This window comes from Pollicipes pollicipes, unplaced genomic scaffold (genome assembly GCF_011947565.3).
Source record: "Pollicipes pollicipes isolate AB1234 unplaced genomic scaffold, Ppol_2.1 Scaffold_7231;HRSCAF=8579_pilon_pilon_pilon, whole genome shotgun sequence".
Taxonomy (NCBI): domain Eukaryota; kingdom Metazoa; phylum Arthropoda; class Thecostraca; order Pollicipedomorpha; family Pollicipedidae; genus Pollicipes; species Pollicipes pollicipes.
In genome coordinates this window covers 27246961-27265005 of record NW_023597034.1, presented here as the reverse complement: position 1 = coordinate 27265005, position 18045 = coordinate 27246961, and the positions used below count along the sequence as shown (strand labels likewise).

Here is an 18045-nt window from a genome sequence, read left to right as displayed (position 1 = left end):
CTTGGACAACAAATGTCACTTTACCGGGATTACGCAACTAGCACTTAGGCATTCGCACTGTCTCATGCATGCTTGTCAGCGGCCATATTTAAAGCAGGCCTTGAGTGTGGTCGCCACAAGCGGTCTGCACAGGCTATGTGCAACAATCAGACCCCCTCCCCCTCCCTCCCATTATTAGTGGAACCGTACAGCCATATACCACGCATACCTCGGAACTTGTCCCCAATAGATAGAAGCCACCTGGTGCAAGGCTCACCGCGGCATCACCACGATATCCCCACTCTTTCGTCACTGAACTATGCCGACATCACCTGTCGGCCAGCCGGCCTTCGTTATCAGCTCACAGCACTCCATCGCTACCCGCGACGAACCATTGCCTGTATGACGCGTAGGCCTACTTCCGTCGCTACCCGCGAAGAGTCATTGAATCAAGAATAAAAAATTAAAAAATCAAGAAAAAGGAATCATTGAATCAAGAAAAAATTGACACATTTAGCCCATCTTTTTCAACACACCGTGTCGATAACACTTGGGAAAAATTAACGGTCGCCGCCAAGCTATGCGCAATATATGAACTATGTAAGATAGCGGTATTGACATCGAGCATGGACCTGCCTACGTCGCGTCCTGCCTCATGGAACAGCATTCAGGCCGCACTTTATTCATTGATCTGCTACTTTTCCTACAGACTGTTCATTGGCAGGCATATAACAGTAACAGGCAGGGGCCAGCACGCCATTTCAGAACACACTTGTGGGACATCTTCGCAGATTAGGTATGCTGATTGCTGTGGTACGATGTAAGCACGAAAGCAGTGCACGACATCTAACGGATCAGAAATAATGTGATATTACGCAAGCTCAACATTCCTACCGAGCTTCCTTTCCTTTAAGGTACAGTTATTCAACACACGTTTTAAAACATATGAGGGCCGGGAATTTCAAAGAATCGCTGAAGATTCGACAACTCCTCCGCCGGGCTTACATTTTGGAGAGGTGAAGGCACCGAGCGCCCGCCCGTCGGCGCGCCAGGCCGATACGGTCTTTCAACACCTTGTCTGTTTCAATGGCCCTCCGACAGCCTACTTTGACGGTGTTATGACTGTACTCCACTCTGTTTTTGTTTTTGCCTCTGACAGGGTTGACGTTTTGAAGGGCCGCTCCCCATTGATCGTCCTGGCGCGAATGTCCGGAACAAAAACCGTGCTCGCACTTAGGAAAAAACGGCAAGCGGCCCGCGGCGGATAAATACGCAGCGCGCCAATCTGAATCTAACCTTTTCAGTCCCACACCCGGATAACAAAAATATGCACATCGCGAGAATGACCTTCTTGCACATTGAATAACAGCGCGTTGCCCGCGGCGGATACATACACGGCGCGCCACGCTGGTAGTCAACGTGTAGCGCGCGGCGCATCTCTCTGCCGCGGACCACGTGCTGTTTTTTCAATGTGCGAGTACGGTTTTTGTTTGTTACGTTTGGCCTGAGTGCTCGTTCCGGACATATGCGCCAAGTCCCCATAGACGATTAATAGGGATGTGGAGGGGGGGGGGGGGGGGCTTTAAAAACACTGACCCCGTCGGAGTAAGGCAAGTGCAAGTAGTAAGCAATTCGGTCATTAAGGGTACCGTTGTTAGAACCATTACAGCGACTCCAGAAGGCTAGATTCGCACGTGTGAGCCGATGAGAGATTCCGCCGTGCCGAGGGGTGATTCCGGCGACAAAATAGTAAGGGTCGATGAGAGATTCCGGCGTGCTGATGAGGATTCCAGGAGCTGAGGATAAACCGATGAGGGACTCCGGGGTGCCGTGAGGATTCCGGCGACTGAGGACAAGCCGATGAGGGACTCTGGCGTGCCATGAGGATTCCGGTGACTGGGGATAGCCGATGAGGGATTCGGCGTGCCGATGAGATATTCCGGCTTATTCTGTGACGAGAGAAGGTGGGGGCTACATGGTGATGCCGCAGTGGCTGCTATTTACCAGGGGTGGCTGGTGGCATTCACAGCCAGGTGGCTGCTATTTACTGGGGACAAAGTCCGAGGTATGCGTGGTGTATGGCTGTGAGGCTCCGCTCTTAATTGAGGGGGGTCTGATCGCTGCACATAACCTGCCCGGACTGTGTGCAGCGACCACAGTAAGGGCCTTCCTACATTATGACCGGTGATAGGCATGGATGAGACAGTGCGAATGTATGAAATGTAGTTGCAGAATCCTAGTAAAGTGACGGTTGCTGCCCGTGTTAGGACAGAAACGTCTGTTTCGAAAAAGTCCGTGTAATATCGGTGCGGGTAATGTCGCCAATGTTTTCGCCACCATTTGCAGTCGCCCCAGTAAGTTGGTTTATTACAGGGAATCGCCCCCGTTGGCAATTACCTGTAGATCAGTACAGAGGGCCCATCTAGCCAAGAACCGCCAATAACACTGGCATGTATATTTGATCCAAGCAAATATGATTATTGCCCGTAGATGATCACTTCCAAGGAGCTTCCTTTCGTAAGACTGATTATTGGTGAGTACAGTCACTACCTCTAGAAAGGTATGCATAGCAATATGCATTTCACGACATCGCGTGCGAGTACGTAACTTCAAAAACCCTGCAGAAAACTTTGTCTAATCATTGAGTCAGTCACGGCGCTTGTTGCTTTTATGCAAGCTAGGCTTTGGGAATCACGTGATTGCCGTTTGGTGTCGGTGAGAAATCCGTCGGGTGAGCATGGCGATATGCTGAAAACATGTAGAACTCAGTACTCCTTGTTACGCGGAGGGCAAACGGAAAAACCGAGTTGAAGGAAACGACGGCTACGATGTATTACGAAAACTGCGCCGTAACACATATGGTGGCCAGTATGGGGAATGCCGCCTAAGAGTGAAGGGAGAAAAATCAAGAAAACGAGTTGTCTAACGATACGCTATAATGGAAATCTCCCCACGTAACAAACGCACTTTTATTTGCCCACACATTGCCTGCATTGACTGTGTATGAGTTCTTTCCGCATTGATACAGGCACTGATGCCGGTAATTGAACGCATAATGCTACAATTTTTTGAAAAATGCCACCCCTTCCTCTGCTTTTTTCCTTTACCTATAGCCAACACTTAGTTGCTTTTTTGGCGGGGTGGCTTTGATTGGTGACCAGATAATGCGGAGCCCAGAAAAATTGACGATGCCATCGTTCAGCTCTTAAGAAGTCACTTTGAACTTTCACGAGCAATGTAGACCACCGTGTCCAGAGGCATAGTTTTGCAGAGTGAGTTGGTGGGATAAACCGTCAAAAACTATGAAACCTCTCCCAAAGCTCGCCAAAACGGGTTTCTCCCAGAATTTGGCCAACTTCTCTCTCAAAGTTGGACGGGGGCTGACCCAAGTTGTGCATCATTCCCATCCCCTAGACTGAATTGGAAACTGTATCCCTGGTTGCGCCCCAGCGGAAAATCCCCCCCCCCCCCCCCCCCACCAAATTCGTACATCTTTAATTTGGCTGGAATCCATACCGAGGACATACATGAGGGACACGATTTTAACATTGCCCGATTGTCGACGGCACAGGCGGCAAACGGCAGCCGACAAATCCACCCATCGCACGCAGCTAGCCGACACTCTTACATTAATGAAGACCTCCATCATAAATGCCAATGTGCTCAGAAGTAAACGAGGAACGTTGCAGTCACCTGCCTATATTTCATGCCGCCACGTAGCATGCGTGCATAGATATGGATATGCTAAGCTGAAAAGTGCGATTTCGGGAAAATTAACTTTATATTTGGTTTAATGCGGTCAACTATTGACCCATTAACAACAACAAATCGTTCGATCTCATTGCGACCAAGTCGCTGGTGTTTTTGCCGGGCTCTATCTCTTTCAGTTTGAAAACGCCTGAAGGATCTCATCAAATTCCTGCTCCCTTCTAGCACGCGTTATTAAAAGAGCGAATCACGGCGGGGGAATTGCCAAATACAATACACAGTCAGCAAGTGCAATGTTGAATGTTATTCATGCAAATAGACTTTAACGAGGCCCAGAAGAAAAGAAGAGGTTCTATATCTGCTATGACTGGTGCAAATCCTTGATACCCTTGAAATCCAATCGCGCCAGCATTGCCTCAGTGGAACACGTTTCACGCGCGGTTGCTGATTTCGCGAGAATCCCTCGCACGTTCATGTTTTGCGGGTTGTTCCATATCACGTTCGGGTGGGCCCGGTTAAGGGTACAAGAGTAAAGCTACTACTTCTGGGCCCGCTGTGGTTTCAGGTATGGTCTAAAATACCGGTATATGGTGCAGGCCGCGCAAGTTTTCCGAAACGGCTCGTCCGATCGCCATGGAACCTTCACCAATCGATTCCTTCTGTCTACTGTCCTGATGGTGGGATGTAGAGTGCAAAGTGTTCATGTAATGTCTAACATCCAGGATAGCTGTGACATTGCGGGATTAGTCTCAGACCATGTATCATGTATGTGAAAATCCAAAACACTCAGTGTTTGGCGCATAGTCTCCATCAATTTAATCTTAAAAGTCTGATCTTTCAAGCAATTGAAAGTTGCAAATGTAATAGTGGGCTGATATGCTCCAAAACTTGTTGACAAAAGTAACTTTTAAAATTGGGAAGGTCTGGCATGGCATGGGTGTTGCATGTGAGCACCAAGTGAATCACACCAATGTACTGTGGGTATCCAGCACATTGGGTTCAACAGCATATTATCCAGCTGTTTTGTATCACTAGGTCTGCAATTGAACTGGGATTGTGTGGCTGACTGGTAGAACCAAGATTCACACCACAAGTAATCTGTAGCATTGGTTTGTATCCCAGAGATCCATGCATTTGAACAGCTTGGATTTGGTGTCTAAGAAGAGAATAATGAGTTGTTAAAGAAGTGGATATCTGCATTTCAGCTAGGTAGCTACTGTTGTAGAGGAATGCAGGCTTCAGAGCATATGATCGTGATTTTCCAGCAATCCTGATCTAGTGCAGAAGGCACCAGGGAGATATGAACCTCATTTACAACTTCATGCATGGGCTTACTTGAGTGGTCAGGATTTTGGTTTGCAAATTCTCTTTGAAAGGTTACCACAGGTAACCCAGAAAAGTTCCAGCACATTAAAGAGCACGCACATCCATTTTGGAGCCAAAGTCATGTATGACTGGCAAATGTTGCCTTAGTGCATAGTTGGCCTGCCTGCCTTTTGCATTTGAATATAATTTTGACTTGCACAGGGATCAGTGTAATTGTCACCTGAAAACAGCCTCACAGTATATGGCTGAAGAAATTTCAAAGCTGATATAGATTCTGATTGCAGTATGCAACTCTGCAGTATGAATACTGTTGGGCTGGAATCATAGTATTGTGCTGAAACAAAATTATCAGATTGAAACAATATTTTCTGGAGACATGGCAAGTAGAAGTACAGTAAGCTAAACAGTATTCATGCATTGTTGATGTTAAGCATCCAAAGATCTTTGTTTTAAAAGTATTAACAATTGTTTAAAGTGATGTGATCTTGGGCAAACATCTCACTGGGTTCAAGTGCATGTGCATGATGTATCTGAGTGTGCATGTACCAAGTGCATGATGCATCTGAGTGCGGGACCTTGGCATTGCTATTGCATGTCCTGAAATAGCGGGTCTGTGGAAAGTTGCTTGTCAATTGAGGATTTATGAGGCAAGTTTGTGGCAAAGATATTTGCATCATGGCATTATGCTGGCAGTAATGTTACAGATGAAAACAGAATGTAGAGTTAGGAATATTTTGGTATTTTGATATTTTGTTGACATTGGAAATGTAACATGTGATAGTTTTTCTGCTCATCTTACCAAAAAATATCATTGGAAAATGTTTTGGCTGGCCTGCTGCTTTCAGATATTTATGTAGGTCTGCACTGAACCAGGTTTGCTTGATTGTTTGGTATGTGTGTTAATCAGCTGTGCCTGTTTGCAGTGTTATGGCTCTGACTGGCCTGATTCAGGCTGGGATTCTGCGTGGATCCAATGCCGTCAAAAAGGAGGTGTCTGTGAAGTTTGAAGACTCAGTCCCATTTGACCTAATGACTGTGCTGAAGGAGGTAGATAGTGGCTTTTCACATAGTTATGATGAGCTGTGCTCAGAGTTATCCAAGGGAGTTATGCAGGTTAGTGCTTTCATTTTCTTGCAACACTTCAACCCTTAAAATAACTACATTTTGGCGGCAGTGCTTTAAGTAGGTGCCATCCATAATGTAGATAACATCTCATAATCAGGTCTGCATACTGGGGCATGCCAGCAACTACTGGTCCTTTTCAGGTTATAACTTTCTTGGGACATTTTTCCATGGCCTAATTAACCATCGATTTTGGGGGAAAAACATATGGTAAGCTCATTGTCCTCTCTAGATGGCAGTGCCGGTTCTGCAGTTTAGTATGGCTGTGACATGCATGATTGTTTTTGCTGCTCACGACGTATGCTAGCGGGGTGTTGCGGTCGGGTCATTGGACTCTCTGCCGCGCTTCGTCAGCTGCAGGCATACGTGCGTGTTTCAGACAAGCCAACTGGCCGAAGTGCTGGAGCAGCTGCACCAGCATGCCGGCGAGCTGTGCGGCGAGCGCCACGTGACGCTGGTGCGCTCGGTGCTGGCCTGCAGCTGGCATCGGCTGCCCGAGCGGCCGCTGCGCCGCTACTTCTCTCTGGTCGTGCTGCTGGCCACCAACTCAGCCGCACTGCGCCAGCGACGCCATCAAGTCCTCGTCCACGCGCTGCAGTTCGGTGAGTGGCCACGGCGCCTCCACCAACACGACTCTTTGTGAAGGGAGACCAGGGTCTCTTGGAGACCGCACCGCCGTGCAGAAGCTGAGGGTACTGTGTCACGGCAGTTGAGTATGGTATATTTATGCACATCATTCACCAAACAGCAGTTCACAGTTTGGGGCTGGATAGTAATATGACTATGTGCCCTGTGTTTGCCTAGACATCAGCCACATAACACAAGACAATGCAGTCGACGAGCTGGCAAACGCGGTAGATTATCTAGCCTTGATACATCCATGCCATACAACTCGAACCGAATGTCTTTTGCATCCCAAGCGGAGCGTTCCACTCCACTACGATAATCTGTGTGGCCCACGTGGCATTATAAATCCACATTGCAATGAACCATATTTATGGACTGCGCAATAGTAAGGACGGTGTAATCATTGTTTCGTAATATTTGTTTGTCTTCTTGCTATTTTATCACGCGATTGTTTTATGTGTACCCAGTTCACATGTGTGAACCATTGAAGTTGTGATAATATTTCTGGTATATTGTGAGGGTCGCACTGTTGTCTCTTGGTACTGTTGGTATCAAGGCACATGACAAATACACCAGAGTTTAATAGAGATCGCTTAGGAGCTCCTTTGCGGACTTGCACTAAGTACCCAGTCGCTTTTTTAATTCCATCTGGTTTTAGCCTGATTTTTTAAAGATTTACATGATATTTTTCGAGATGAGATGGCATATTTATGGAGCGGAGGCGATGTTTATCGAAATGAGATCATACGTTGTCATACAGGATATCAGGTCAGATGTGTTATGCCTTAAAGAACGCTAGCTGCACAGGAAACGATTACGAATAACTTGTCTAGGCAGCCACACGCTGGCGCACATTACTTTATAATATCTGCCTTCGCCTGAAATAGGTGTGGTCGTTTATAACGAAGCGCCATGCGGTGGTGTTTGTATTGATTGCAACGACATTTGATGTAATAACAAAAGTTATGATTGCACTGACAAAAGCTCCAAGGTGCACACTGTAAGTGGTGCTTACGTCCCGGAATGAAGTCATCGTTTGCATTGGCACGTCAAATAATTATCACGCATCCGTGTATCACGTGGCGGGGTACGGGGGAGGTAGGGGGGGGGGGGGCAAGCTGCAAAAGGCCATTTCTCCCCTCCGACAAGGAGCGTAGCAGGAACGTGGCGCCGACGCCTTAACCGCACCAGATCCAGGCCTCAGACGTTCTCACGCGCCCACTGTCGAGGGCGCCGACATCGTCGCCGTGTCTGTCAGTAACTGCGTGGGTATGACACTCCACCGTATGCGGCGCTTTGTCTGCCCGGTCTTTGCCGGTGATCTTGGGATGCGCTGTGTCCAGGGGGCGTGAGAACGTCTCGGAAAGGGCCGACCCTCCTGCTAGGCAATTCTTGACATACATCACCACGGAATTATAATGCTCAACTTCATCTACCGAGGTGTGTGTGGTGGGGGTGAAGTCACTCCGGCGCCCTGTCTTTCGCCTGTGGCGGCTCTTCTCCGGAGTTGGGTGGCCATCCGCCAGTGTCAGCCGGTGACGGGTGGGTGCGCTGCCCTGCAGTGTCGGAGGCCGACCCGCTGAAGGAGGAGCCGCTCGCCGGAGACCTGTCGGAGGAGGAGCGCTGCGTACACGCGCTCGCCGTCCAGTCGCTCTGCGGCATTCTCCACATCATACCCCTGTGAGTTTGCCCTCAGCCGCGGCGGCGCGGAACCGCGTGACGGCGGTCCGCCCCCGCGGCTGGGCCGGCCCTCACCCCTCGCTGACTGCGTGCTCTCGCTGCGTGAGTGCGCCGCACCTCCTCTGTCTGTCGCCGCCCGCTCTGTGCTGTGGTGCTGCAGGGAGGCGCTGTTGGCGGGCTGTCGCCACCGTCCGCTAGCTCTCCGGCTGTGAAGTGGTTCTTCTGGTGTCACATGAACGTCTTGCCACGATACGGCTTCCTGCCATCTAGTGGGTCTTGCGCCACCAACTGTCTCCCCATCACGTAACTCTCCCGCCCGCTGGCGATCCCGCCATCACGTGGCTATGGAAGAGCTATGTGGCTGTTCCATTGGCCCTTGTCATCAGGAGTCTCTCCGGCTATCGGGTGGCTCTGTTGTCGTCTGGTGGCACTGCCGCCGCCGCGGTGCCATGCCGGGTGCAGGGTTCGCCTCTCTCCCGTGTCATGCGCTGGCACACCATGGCCGTGCGTCCGTGTACTGATGCCGGTGTGGCCGGCCGGCAGGGCACTCGACATGCTGCTGCAGACGCTGTCTCAGCGGATGCCGTACGTCAAGCGGCCGGCCCGGCAGCAGGCGGCCTACGTCAGCAGCTTGCTGTTGCTGTCCGGACAGTTGTCACAGGCCCGTCCGCAGCTGCTGCGGGTGCGTGTCTGGTCCTGTGTTCGGTCTCGCCGGGTCCAGTCTGGAACCGGCCAGTTCTGACGGCTGACGGAGTGGCCTCTCCATGGGCTGGTGTAACGGGGCTGTGACACAAGAAGCCGTGTCTGTGTTTTGCTCGCCACCCGGTGTACAAGTGAATTGTGCAGCTCAGTTGTGATCCCTGACAGCATGCCATTAACGCCTCAGCAAAAGGTGTGACGGGCACCGACGTGTTTTCGCAAAGGCACCGAACGACATCGAATTCAGTGGAAATTTGGATCTCTTCATTAGTAGGAGACCGAAGTCATCTCTGAATAGAGTCCAAGAAATTATGTCAATTTCGGGCTCTCAGCCCGAAATTTACTATTCTTAAAAAGTGTCATGTATTATTTCTCGTCCCAAATCCTAAAGTTTAACACACCGCTCTGGCTGGACCTCACGTGTTTGACGTCAGTCAGATAGTGTTCCAGTGGCTGGCGCGGCTGGACTATGTCTCATAATATATTGTGCGTGGCTGATGTGTTGTGTGTTCTCAGTCAGATGGCGTTCCATCCGTTGGCGCGGCTGGACTATGTCTGTTTATTGTGTTTTTACTGTCTGTTAGCTGATGCAGGTGGTCCGTGTCTCCTGACATGCGCGTGTGCTGTCCGCCAGCTGGTGTACCGGCGGATGATGCTGGTGGTCCGTGTCCCCTGACATGCGCGTGTGCTGTCCGCCAGCTGGTGTACCGGTGGCTTATGCAGGTGGTCCGTGTCCCCTGACATGCGCGTGTGCTGTCCGCCAGCTGGTGTACCGGCGGCTGCTGCAGGTGGTCCGTGTCTCCTGACGTGCGCGTGTGCTGTCCGCCAGCTGGTGTACCGGTGGCTTATGCAGGTGGTCCGTGTCCCCTGACATGCGCGTGTGCTGGTCCGCCAGCTGGTGTACCGGCGGCTGTTGCAGGTGGTCCGTGCCTCCTGACATGCGTGTGTGCTGTCCGCCAGCTGGTGTACCGGCGGCTGTTGCAGGTGGTCCGTGCCTCCTGACATGCGTGTGTGCTGTCCGCCAGCTGGTGTACCGGCGGCTGCTGCAGCTGGACGTGCTGTGTCCGCGCGACAGCCTGGCGGCGGCCGGGGACGCGCCGCCCGACGAGGCCGTCACGCTCGACGCGCTGATGATGGTGGTGCTGCGACACATGGAGTCGGTCTGCTACCCTGGCGACGACCGGCAGCTGGACTGGGCCGCCACCAAGCTGATCTACGCCGACCTGATCAAGGTCAGCTGCCCGTGCCTGAGAGGCGGTATCTGACGCCGCTCCCTCTCTGTGCGCTGACAGCACTGCCAGTCGCGCGAAGCCTCAGACGTGTATGCAGGGGCTGATGGCAAACGTGCGGGCTTCTGTGGGGTCTGAGTCGTCGATAAGTGCTCGGCGGCGGGAACGAAGTAACGAGACCCGAAATAGCATTGTCTTTGATCATTTACTCAGCTGGCTGTCGGCCTCTAGAGACCGAGGGACGGCCGTGCGACAGTCTCCGCACCGTGGCCGTCTCCGCACCATGGCGGTCTCCGCACCGTGGCCGTCTCCGTACTATAGCCGCCTTTGCACCGTGGCCGTCTCCATACCATGGCCGTCTCCGCACCGTGGCCGTCTCCGCACCGTGGCCGTCTCCGTACTATAGCCGTCTTTGCACCGTGGCCGTCTCCATACCATGGCCGTCTCCGCACCGTGGCCGTCTCCACACCATGGCCGTCTCCGCACTGTGACTGTCTCCATGCCATAGTCGTCTCCGCTCCGTGTCCGTCTCCGTACCATAAGTGTCCCCGTACCGTGACCGTCTCCATGTCGTTGCTGTCTCCGCGCCGTGGCCGTCTCCGTACCATAGCCGTCTCAGTACCGTGGTCGTCTCAATACCATAACTGTCTCCGCACCATGGCCGTTTCCGTCCTAGAGCCGTCCCCGCACCATGATCGCCTTCGTAGCGAGTACCGCCTCCGTGCCGAAGTCGCCGTTATCTCTTTTAATTACTATCTCCGTGCCTAGTACCGTGTCCGTGGCGAGATCTCCGTTATTGCCTATTATTACTGTCTCCGTACCGAGTACCTTCTCCGCACCGAGACGGTACTGAGAGACGGCGCGGCGGCCGGCAGGTGTTTGAGGAGCTGGCGCTGCCCACGCCGAGCACAGCGCACGCTCAGTTCTGGCTGTTTTGGCTGGCCGGCCGCCGTCTGGCGCTGGCCGAGCACCTGATCGACTGGCTGTGGCGGCGCGTCGAGAACCCCCGCTCGCCGGCCGTGCTCCGACAGGCGGCCGCCGGCTACATCGGCTCGTTCTTGGCGCGAGCCAACATCGTCAGCATCGAGTACGTGGCGTCCACGCCGTCCGGGTGCCGTGTGAGCCGTCGCTGGCAAGCGGAGTGGCGCAGAGTGCACCGCTCCGACATCACCACTCCCGGAGTGGTGATGTGCGGCGGTCGTCGCGAAACTGGTGCCGGGCCCAAGGATTTAAGCGTCAAAAACCGCACCTGCGACTAGACTGCCTCGATGCTTCAGATGGCGTGCGTGTTCTGATCATGTTCGTGTTTAAGCAGCCTACCGTTTATGAACAGGAGCAATGCCGCCCACTTCAATGCCACCAGACGAGCCACTGTGCGCATCGGCGGCCGTCGATGCCGGCAGCTGGGCGTGCAGCCGACGTGTGGTGACGCTCTCTGCCCCCGCCGTCGGCAGTGTGGTGCGTCCGGCGCTGGAGCTGATGGCCGGCTGGGTGCACCGCTACCTGACGCGCCAGGACGGCGCCGCCCGCGAGCGCGCCGACTTCACCATGCACCGGCCGTTCTACGCCGTCTGCCAGACGCTGTTCTACGTGTTCGCCTTCCGACACACGGAGATGCCGCCGACGCGCGCCTGTGAGTGCGCTGCGCCGAAACGGGGTGCCCCCCCCCCCCCCCCCTGCTGTGTTCTCGCTGCTCCCTGACGAAGCAGTTGAAACTGGCGAGCTGTGATAGCAGCTGTGGCGAAGGATGTCGTTCAAGTTATATTATCTAGCTTTATTTGCAAGAGCCGCAAACAGTTCCGTTACCGTGCACCTGCTATTTCCCGCAACAAAGCCATGCAACCCATGTTTCTGGGCACTGGAATTTCCCTTCCGTTGGTCTTGTTTGTGCACGTCCCCACTGGCTGTGGGCGTGCCTGTGACGTGTCTTCGACAGCTGACTATCGCTGCACCCCGCCCGGCCACAGACATGCCGTTCCTGAGGTCGCTGAATTACGAGCGCATGGTGACGTCGCAGCTGAACCCGCTGCGGTTCTGCCTGCCAGCCGTGGTGAAGAACTTCGCCAACGTGGCCCGCCACTACCAGCTAGCATACTGTTACACTGTCATCGAGCGCAACAACCGGTGAGAAGCGGCACGCACGGTCGGATCGGCGGCAGTACGCACGCTGGATCGGCTGCGGCTTGCACGCCGGATCGGCTGCGGGACGCACGGCCGGATCGGCTGCGGCACACACGCCGGATCGGCTGCGGCACGCACGCCGGATCGGCTGCGGCACGCACGCCGGATCGGCTGCGGCACGCACGACCGGATCGGCTGCGGCACGCACGCCGGATCGGCGGCGGCACGCACGGCCGGATCGGCGGTGGCACGCACGCCGGATCGGCTGCGGCACGCACGGCCGGATCGGCGGCGGCACGCACGGCCGGATCGGCGGTTGGCACGCACGCCGGATCGGCTGCGGCACGCACGACCGGATCGGCGGCGGCACGCACGGCCGGATCGGCGGCGGCACGCACGGCCGGATCGGCGGTGGCACGCACTGTCGGATCGGCAGTGGTTGACCCCGCAATATTGCACGGACATCACGCCTTTGATGTCAGGGCCAACCACGCACATCGAGCATCTGTCCGTGCCATGCCGCTTGGCAGACCGTTTCGTTTCTGTAACTGTGCAAGTTTTTGATTCGATCGATTCGGGTTTGAAAAACGGCAACAGAACTTGTCCCTTGTTTAGAAGAGTAGAAAATTGGTCAAAGTTAGACAGTAGGCGCGTATTTTCTCCATCTTTAATGGAATGCAGTCTTTGGCTTAATCCGGATAATAGCTATGCTGATGCCTGTCATTAGGTCACAAGGCTGTCTTCCATTTCACACATACCTGCAGGATGAAGTGGCTTACTTGGCACAAGGTCTCATCGGTCCCGGCATGCGGCGAGCACAGGCCGGGCTCAGCAGTGACAGTTATCCTGGGGAAAGTCGAAAGACCAAATCACGGTGGATGGGACAGGAGTTTATTTGCTGTCTAATTCTCAGCCACGTTACGAACAGCGTTTTAGTGTCAGTACTTGCGATTCACTCTTGTAGTTGTGATTCACTCTTGTACTTGTGATTCACTCAGCAAGCAGTTGAGTCGAGTTGATTGATAAATGGTCGTCAACAGATCTGCCAAAACTGGACATAAAGTACTGACAGGCTTAGAAACGACGTGAAAAGACTAGCGTCAACAGAAAATGTTTTTGAGGCATAAACCAGGTGCAACTCTGGCCGCATTACCCGAGCGGGATAATACAGTCAGACACATGACGCAGCTCTGCATTGCTCGTATGTGCAGATAACCAGCAGTCAGTGCCATGGGGGGAGGGGTCTTTCAGGCAGTGGGAGAAGGGGGTAAACACGCGATTTTATCTCGTGTCGTTTATCGCGACGCCGTAGGTTTTGAGAGGCGAGTGCTTCACCCCCCCCCCCCCCCCATATCCTTTGCTATCGCTGGATTGGGTGTAGGTTTGTTTGTGAGAGTGTTAATTTGGAGATGTTTTTTTATAAGCGATGAAAGTGCTACTGTTTGCCTTTCATGAATGGCTAAGGCGAGTTGGCTAAGGGTCAGGCGAATGAACCTGAAAGCGCTAGGCTCGTGCTCTGCCCAGCATGTTCTCATTCGGCTGTGAGGCCAGCACTTCTGTTCAGTGCGGTATGAGTTACAACGGACATTGAGGGCCCCAAAACCTCGAAGCATTTCATGCTCGTCAGTGCATCTCCGGCCGCAGCTCATGTAGAGCGCTCAGTGGAGAGAGGATATGCAATCTGCGCCATCAAACTGAGCCAGTTCGAATGTTTTACTCATTGCGCAGCACTGTCAGCGCACAAGTAATAGATGACGACGCACCCGTTCCATGCCCATCCCATGCCCATTCGTGCCCATTCCATGCCCATTCCATCTTGGAGCACGCCACGAGTGAAAGCAAGACGTCAGTGCTGCTTGCATCTCGGGAAAGGCGGGTTTCAAGGCTGCGGCTGATACAGAAGGTTGAACCGGGCTGCCCTGCTGCGGAGCAAATCCCACGGTGGAGCCGCTCCGAGCCGGGCGATTTCATCTCTGCCACCGCATTCCGTAGTTCATGGCGATGAAACGCCGCCGCGGCCGCAGCAATCAAGAACCGGGCCGGGCCACGTGTAGCCGTGCATCCGCAGAGGCATGCCGTGAGCACAGGAAACCTTGCGGCGGCCGTCTTTCTGGGGCCTTTCTGGGGCCACGGACCACTAGCGGAGCGGGGAACGAACTGTCATCGCTGCGGCGGCGGTCTTTCTGAGGCCACGGACCACTAGCGGAGCGGGGGGAACGAGCTGCCATCGTTGCGGCGGCGGTCTTTCTGGGGCCACGGACCACTAGCGGAGCGGGGCACGAACTGTCATCGTTGCGGCTGCGGTCTTTCTGGGGCCACGGACCACTAACGGAGCGGGGAACGAGCTGCCATCGTTGCGGTATCGGATGAGGCATGCTTACGTGTGCTTTGTGTAACAATTAGGTGGCAGGTCGCGGCGGCCACGGAAATGTAAAGTTTGTGGAGTGGTTGGCAAGGTCAAACTTTTTGGCGATGTTGTGTCGTAGTTAATTGTGAGTGGTAGCTGTACCATGATAGCTGCGCCCATGTTAAATGATATTCCTCGATCAGACACATTACCGGCAGGTCAATGGCCATTTCTGGGTCAATTTAGCTCGAAGGCGTGTGCAGAGCTTGTTTGCCTAGATCAGTCCCCAATTGATAATTTACTATTGTGCACTGAACTTGTCATGAAGTATTGCATGGCGCCCAGTTTGCTGCCCAAGTGACCAAGGTACCAATGACAAAAACCTGAAGTTTTTTGTTTAAAAACTGCAATTTATCTCTTTGTCCAAAGCCGCAAAGTTAGCACGACTTAGAAAGTCATCTGGGAACTTGAATTATCTGACCGAATAGAGCTTGATTCCATGGGCATTAATCAATCTATCCACGCGACTTGTTTTGCTTCTGCATTGTGGTTCATTACGGGCCAGGTAGCGAGGGGTGCATGCCAGCTGGCGTGGGGCACCAGCCGGGGGCGCCCCGCGCTGCCAGGCTAAATTACCGTTTGTATTTTGCTTTACGAGTATTGCTGTGACGACCCATGTCCATTGCACCGCCGTTTCTCGAACTCCGCACAGCGAGCCAGAGTTGTGAGCGAGGGTACCGCGGTCTCTGAGCGCCCCGCTCTACTTCCGTATGGACGGCGTTGTTGCGGGGGTACGTCTGTGCGTTCTGGTACATCTGAACCCGCAGACTGGCCATGATACTGAAGTTAGCACCGCGCTATCTCCAGAGCGTTTTTGCGTAATTTCCAAGGTAGCGGTTCCCGTGGACTGGAGCCGTGGAGGGATATTCAAGCACACGCATACCTTAGAGGCCAACACGATTCGTGGTAAACTGCGACCGCCGTTTCGCCATGAGGTCAACGTACTTGTGTTCAAAGGAAATCATCTATTATTCAGCCGTATCACAACATCTGAGGACGCGATCCGCAGCTCACGTTGAGCTCAGTCCGAACTACCTTTCTAAACAGGAGAGATTGCAATTTCCGGAACGGAAAGGTTCGACGCAGTTGCCTTGGCCGGAACATTGCGTCACATTCAGCCAGTCACCGACAGGCAACAGCGCTTGGTGGTCAGGTCGCTTGCTGTTGGTGTTGTCTGTGCGCAGATAACATGACCCTGTAGTAGCTATTCGCATGTCCAGAGATGGAATTCTGTGAATGTGACATTGGTTCGACTGCTGGTTTATGCTCGTACATCGACGTCGGTGTGGTGGCGGGTGTGAGTGACGCTCGGCACGGCCATGCTGCAGGGTACAAATACCGGTCGTCGTTAGCACCAACTTCGGCTTCAACGTCTCAGCGCTGAGCAGCTGTACAGCAGCTACTTCCCGTTCGACCCCTACCTCCTCAAGCAGTGAGTACTGGCGGGAGCGACCCCGCTCACTCCGGCCAAACGACCCTGAACATTGAGGACTGTGAGCGGGACAGCCGTGTATTGGGCCAGCCTGCACTGCTGACGCGTGGTCCGTATGGACCACGCGTCCATACGGACCACGCGTACGCGTGGTCCGTATGGTCCCGTCCGTACGCGTCCCGTACGCGACCATACGCGTCACTTTTTGCGCAGCGTGCAGTGTCTGACAGGAGCCTCAAATTATGGCTGTTGTGCATTATTACCGGGCCATTCGTTGCCGATTGCGCGCACATCACGATGATGACATGTAGAGGCGCCACGGTTTTGTGTGTTTGTTTGCTTGTAGCACGTAGAGCCCTAATTGACTCACGCAATTTTGGAACGAGTATTAATGCATGTAAAATGGTTAGTCGCACTTTATCCACGTCAGCGCGTGCCAATGATTACATTTCGTCAGTAATTAACAAGAACCCCTGCTCAAGCACGCCTCAAATGGGTAGCCTCTCTTCTGTCCTTGTCAGTGATCCTATCGTTTGTATTTCGTAAGCAGTCAGCATAAGTTCTGCGTTTGCTGATGTACTGAGCTCAGCAGCTCGGCAGTGGGTGGCAGGCTATACCGTGTCTGCCCTCGACGGCCTCGGCTCTGATGACGACACTGACCGGTCAGCCCTGACAGCAGACTTCTCACCCCGCCCCCCCCCCCCCCCCCCCCCCCCCTGTAGCCGTCCTGTGTCGGACCCGTATCTGCCCTGGCAGCTCCCCCCCCCCCCCTCCCCTGTTGGCCGTCCGACGCCTGATCTTGTCGGCCCCAACAGCTCTTCTGTGCCTGACCGTGTCCGCCCCAACACCTCTCCTGTGCCCGCCCCGTGCCCGCCCGAACAGCTCCTTTGCCTGACCCGTGTCTGCCCTGACAGCCCCTCGTGTGGCCGTCCGGCGCCTGACCCGTGTCCGCCCCCGCAGCTCGGCGCCTCAACATCCGGCAGTGCTCCGGGAGTACACGGGCGAGCGTGGTGGTGGACTCGGACTCGGACTCGGACTCGGATGATGAGATGGAGGCGGACGCTGCCGCGGCGGCGGCGCTGGCCGAGTTTCAGGACGGCGTTTCATCACCGGGCTTCAAGCACTGACGCCGGCCGTGCGGGGGTCGTGCCGCGCGCGAGCTCTGCGCCACGTCAGCGGCCGCCCGCTGGGGCGCGCTGCAGTGTCGGGCGGGGGATGCCGGAACTGGCCGTCTCGAGCCGGCTCTCTTGGTGCGGTGTGACGGTGTGGAGGCGGTGTGCGTGTATACCTCGCGGTGGCGTCAGTTGATAGAGTTTGAAGTGTGAGATATTTCGGAGACGGCTGGGGGGGGGGAGGGGGGGGGGGCGGCGACGGGTGTGTAGTAACTTTGTGAAAGTGACTTCTCAGGAGTCTTCGGTGGATTCTAGCAGGTATGACCTTGGTGTATAACGTCCACAGTGCGATGACCCAGTAAAGTCACGAGTCTTCCTTTCCTCGTGTCGCTCAATGTTGAACAATATCTAAACATTTCATGTTGGTGTATGTTGCATGCAGCGCACAGTGGCCATTTCCGTCTTTGGGTCAAGCGGGATGTGTAAAACATGCTGAAGCAGGTGATAGGAAGCCCTTTCTTGTAGAAGTGTTCGCCTGTGCAAGCTTGCTGTTTGGAACATTGCAACCCAGAAATGCAACTGTGATATCGTTCCATCTCTATG

The 18045-nt window shown here is 54.0% G+C and overlaps 1 protein-coding gene across 1 annotated transcript; it reads left to right on the top strand.

Annotated features, from left to right (window-relative positions):
- The first annotated feature begins 8180 nt into the window (after window positions 1–8180).
- Window positions 8181–17457, top strand: LOC119109931 (RNA polymerase I-specific transcription initiation factor RRN3). Its single transcript, XM_037233677.1, has 10 exons — window positions 8181–8202; window positions 8325–8442; window positions 8986–9124; window positions 9906–9932; window positions 10167–10373; window positions 11246–11457; window positions 11825–12003; window positions 12338–12494; window positions 16227–16330; window positions 17291–17457. Exons 1-10 carry the CDS (start codon window positions 8181–8183, stop codon window positions 17455–17457), a joined length of 1332 nt encoding a protein of 443 aa, XP_037089572.1.
- Window positions 17458–18045: the final 588 nt, after the last annotated feature.

Excerpts from the sequence above, each read along its gene's own strand:
- LOC119109931 (XM_037233677.1), top strand. The coding sequence starts at position 8,181 with ATGCTCAACTTCATCTACCGAG. Across the intron at positions 8,443-8,985 it reads ATTCTCCACATCATACCCCT|GGCACTCGACATGCTGCTGC; the intron begins GTGAGTTTGCCC and ends GCCGGCCGGCAG. Across the intron at positions 12,004-12,337 it reads GATGCCGCCGACGCGCGCCT|ACATGCCGTTCCTGAGGTCG; the intron begins GTGAGTGCGCTG and ends GCCCGGCCACAG.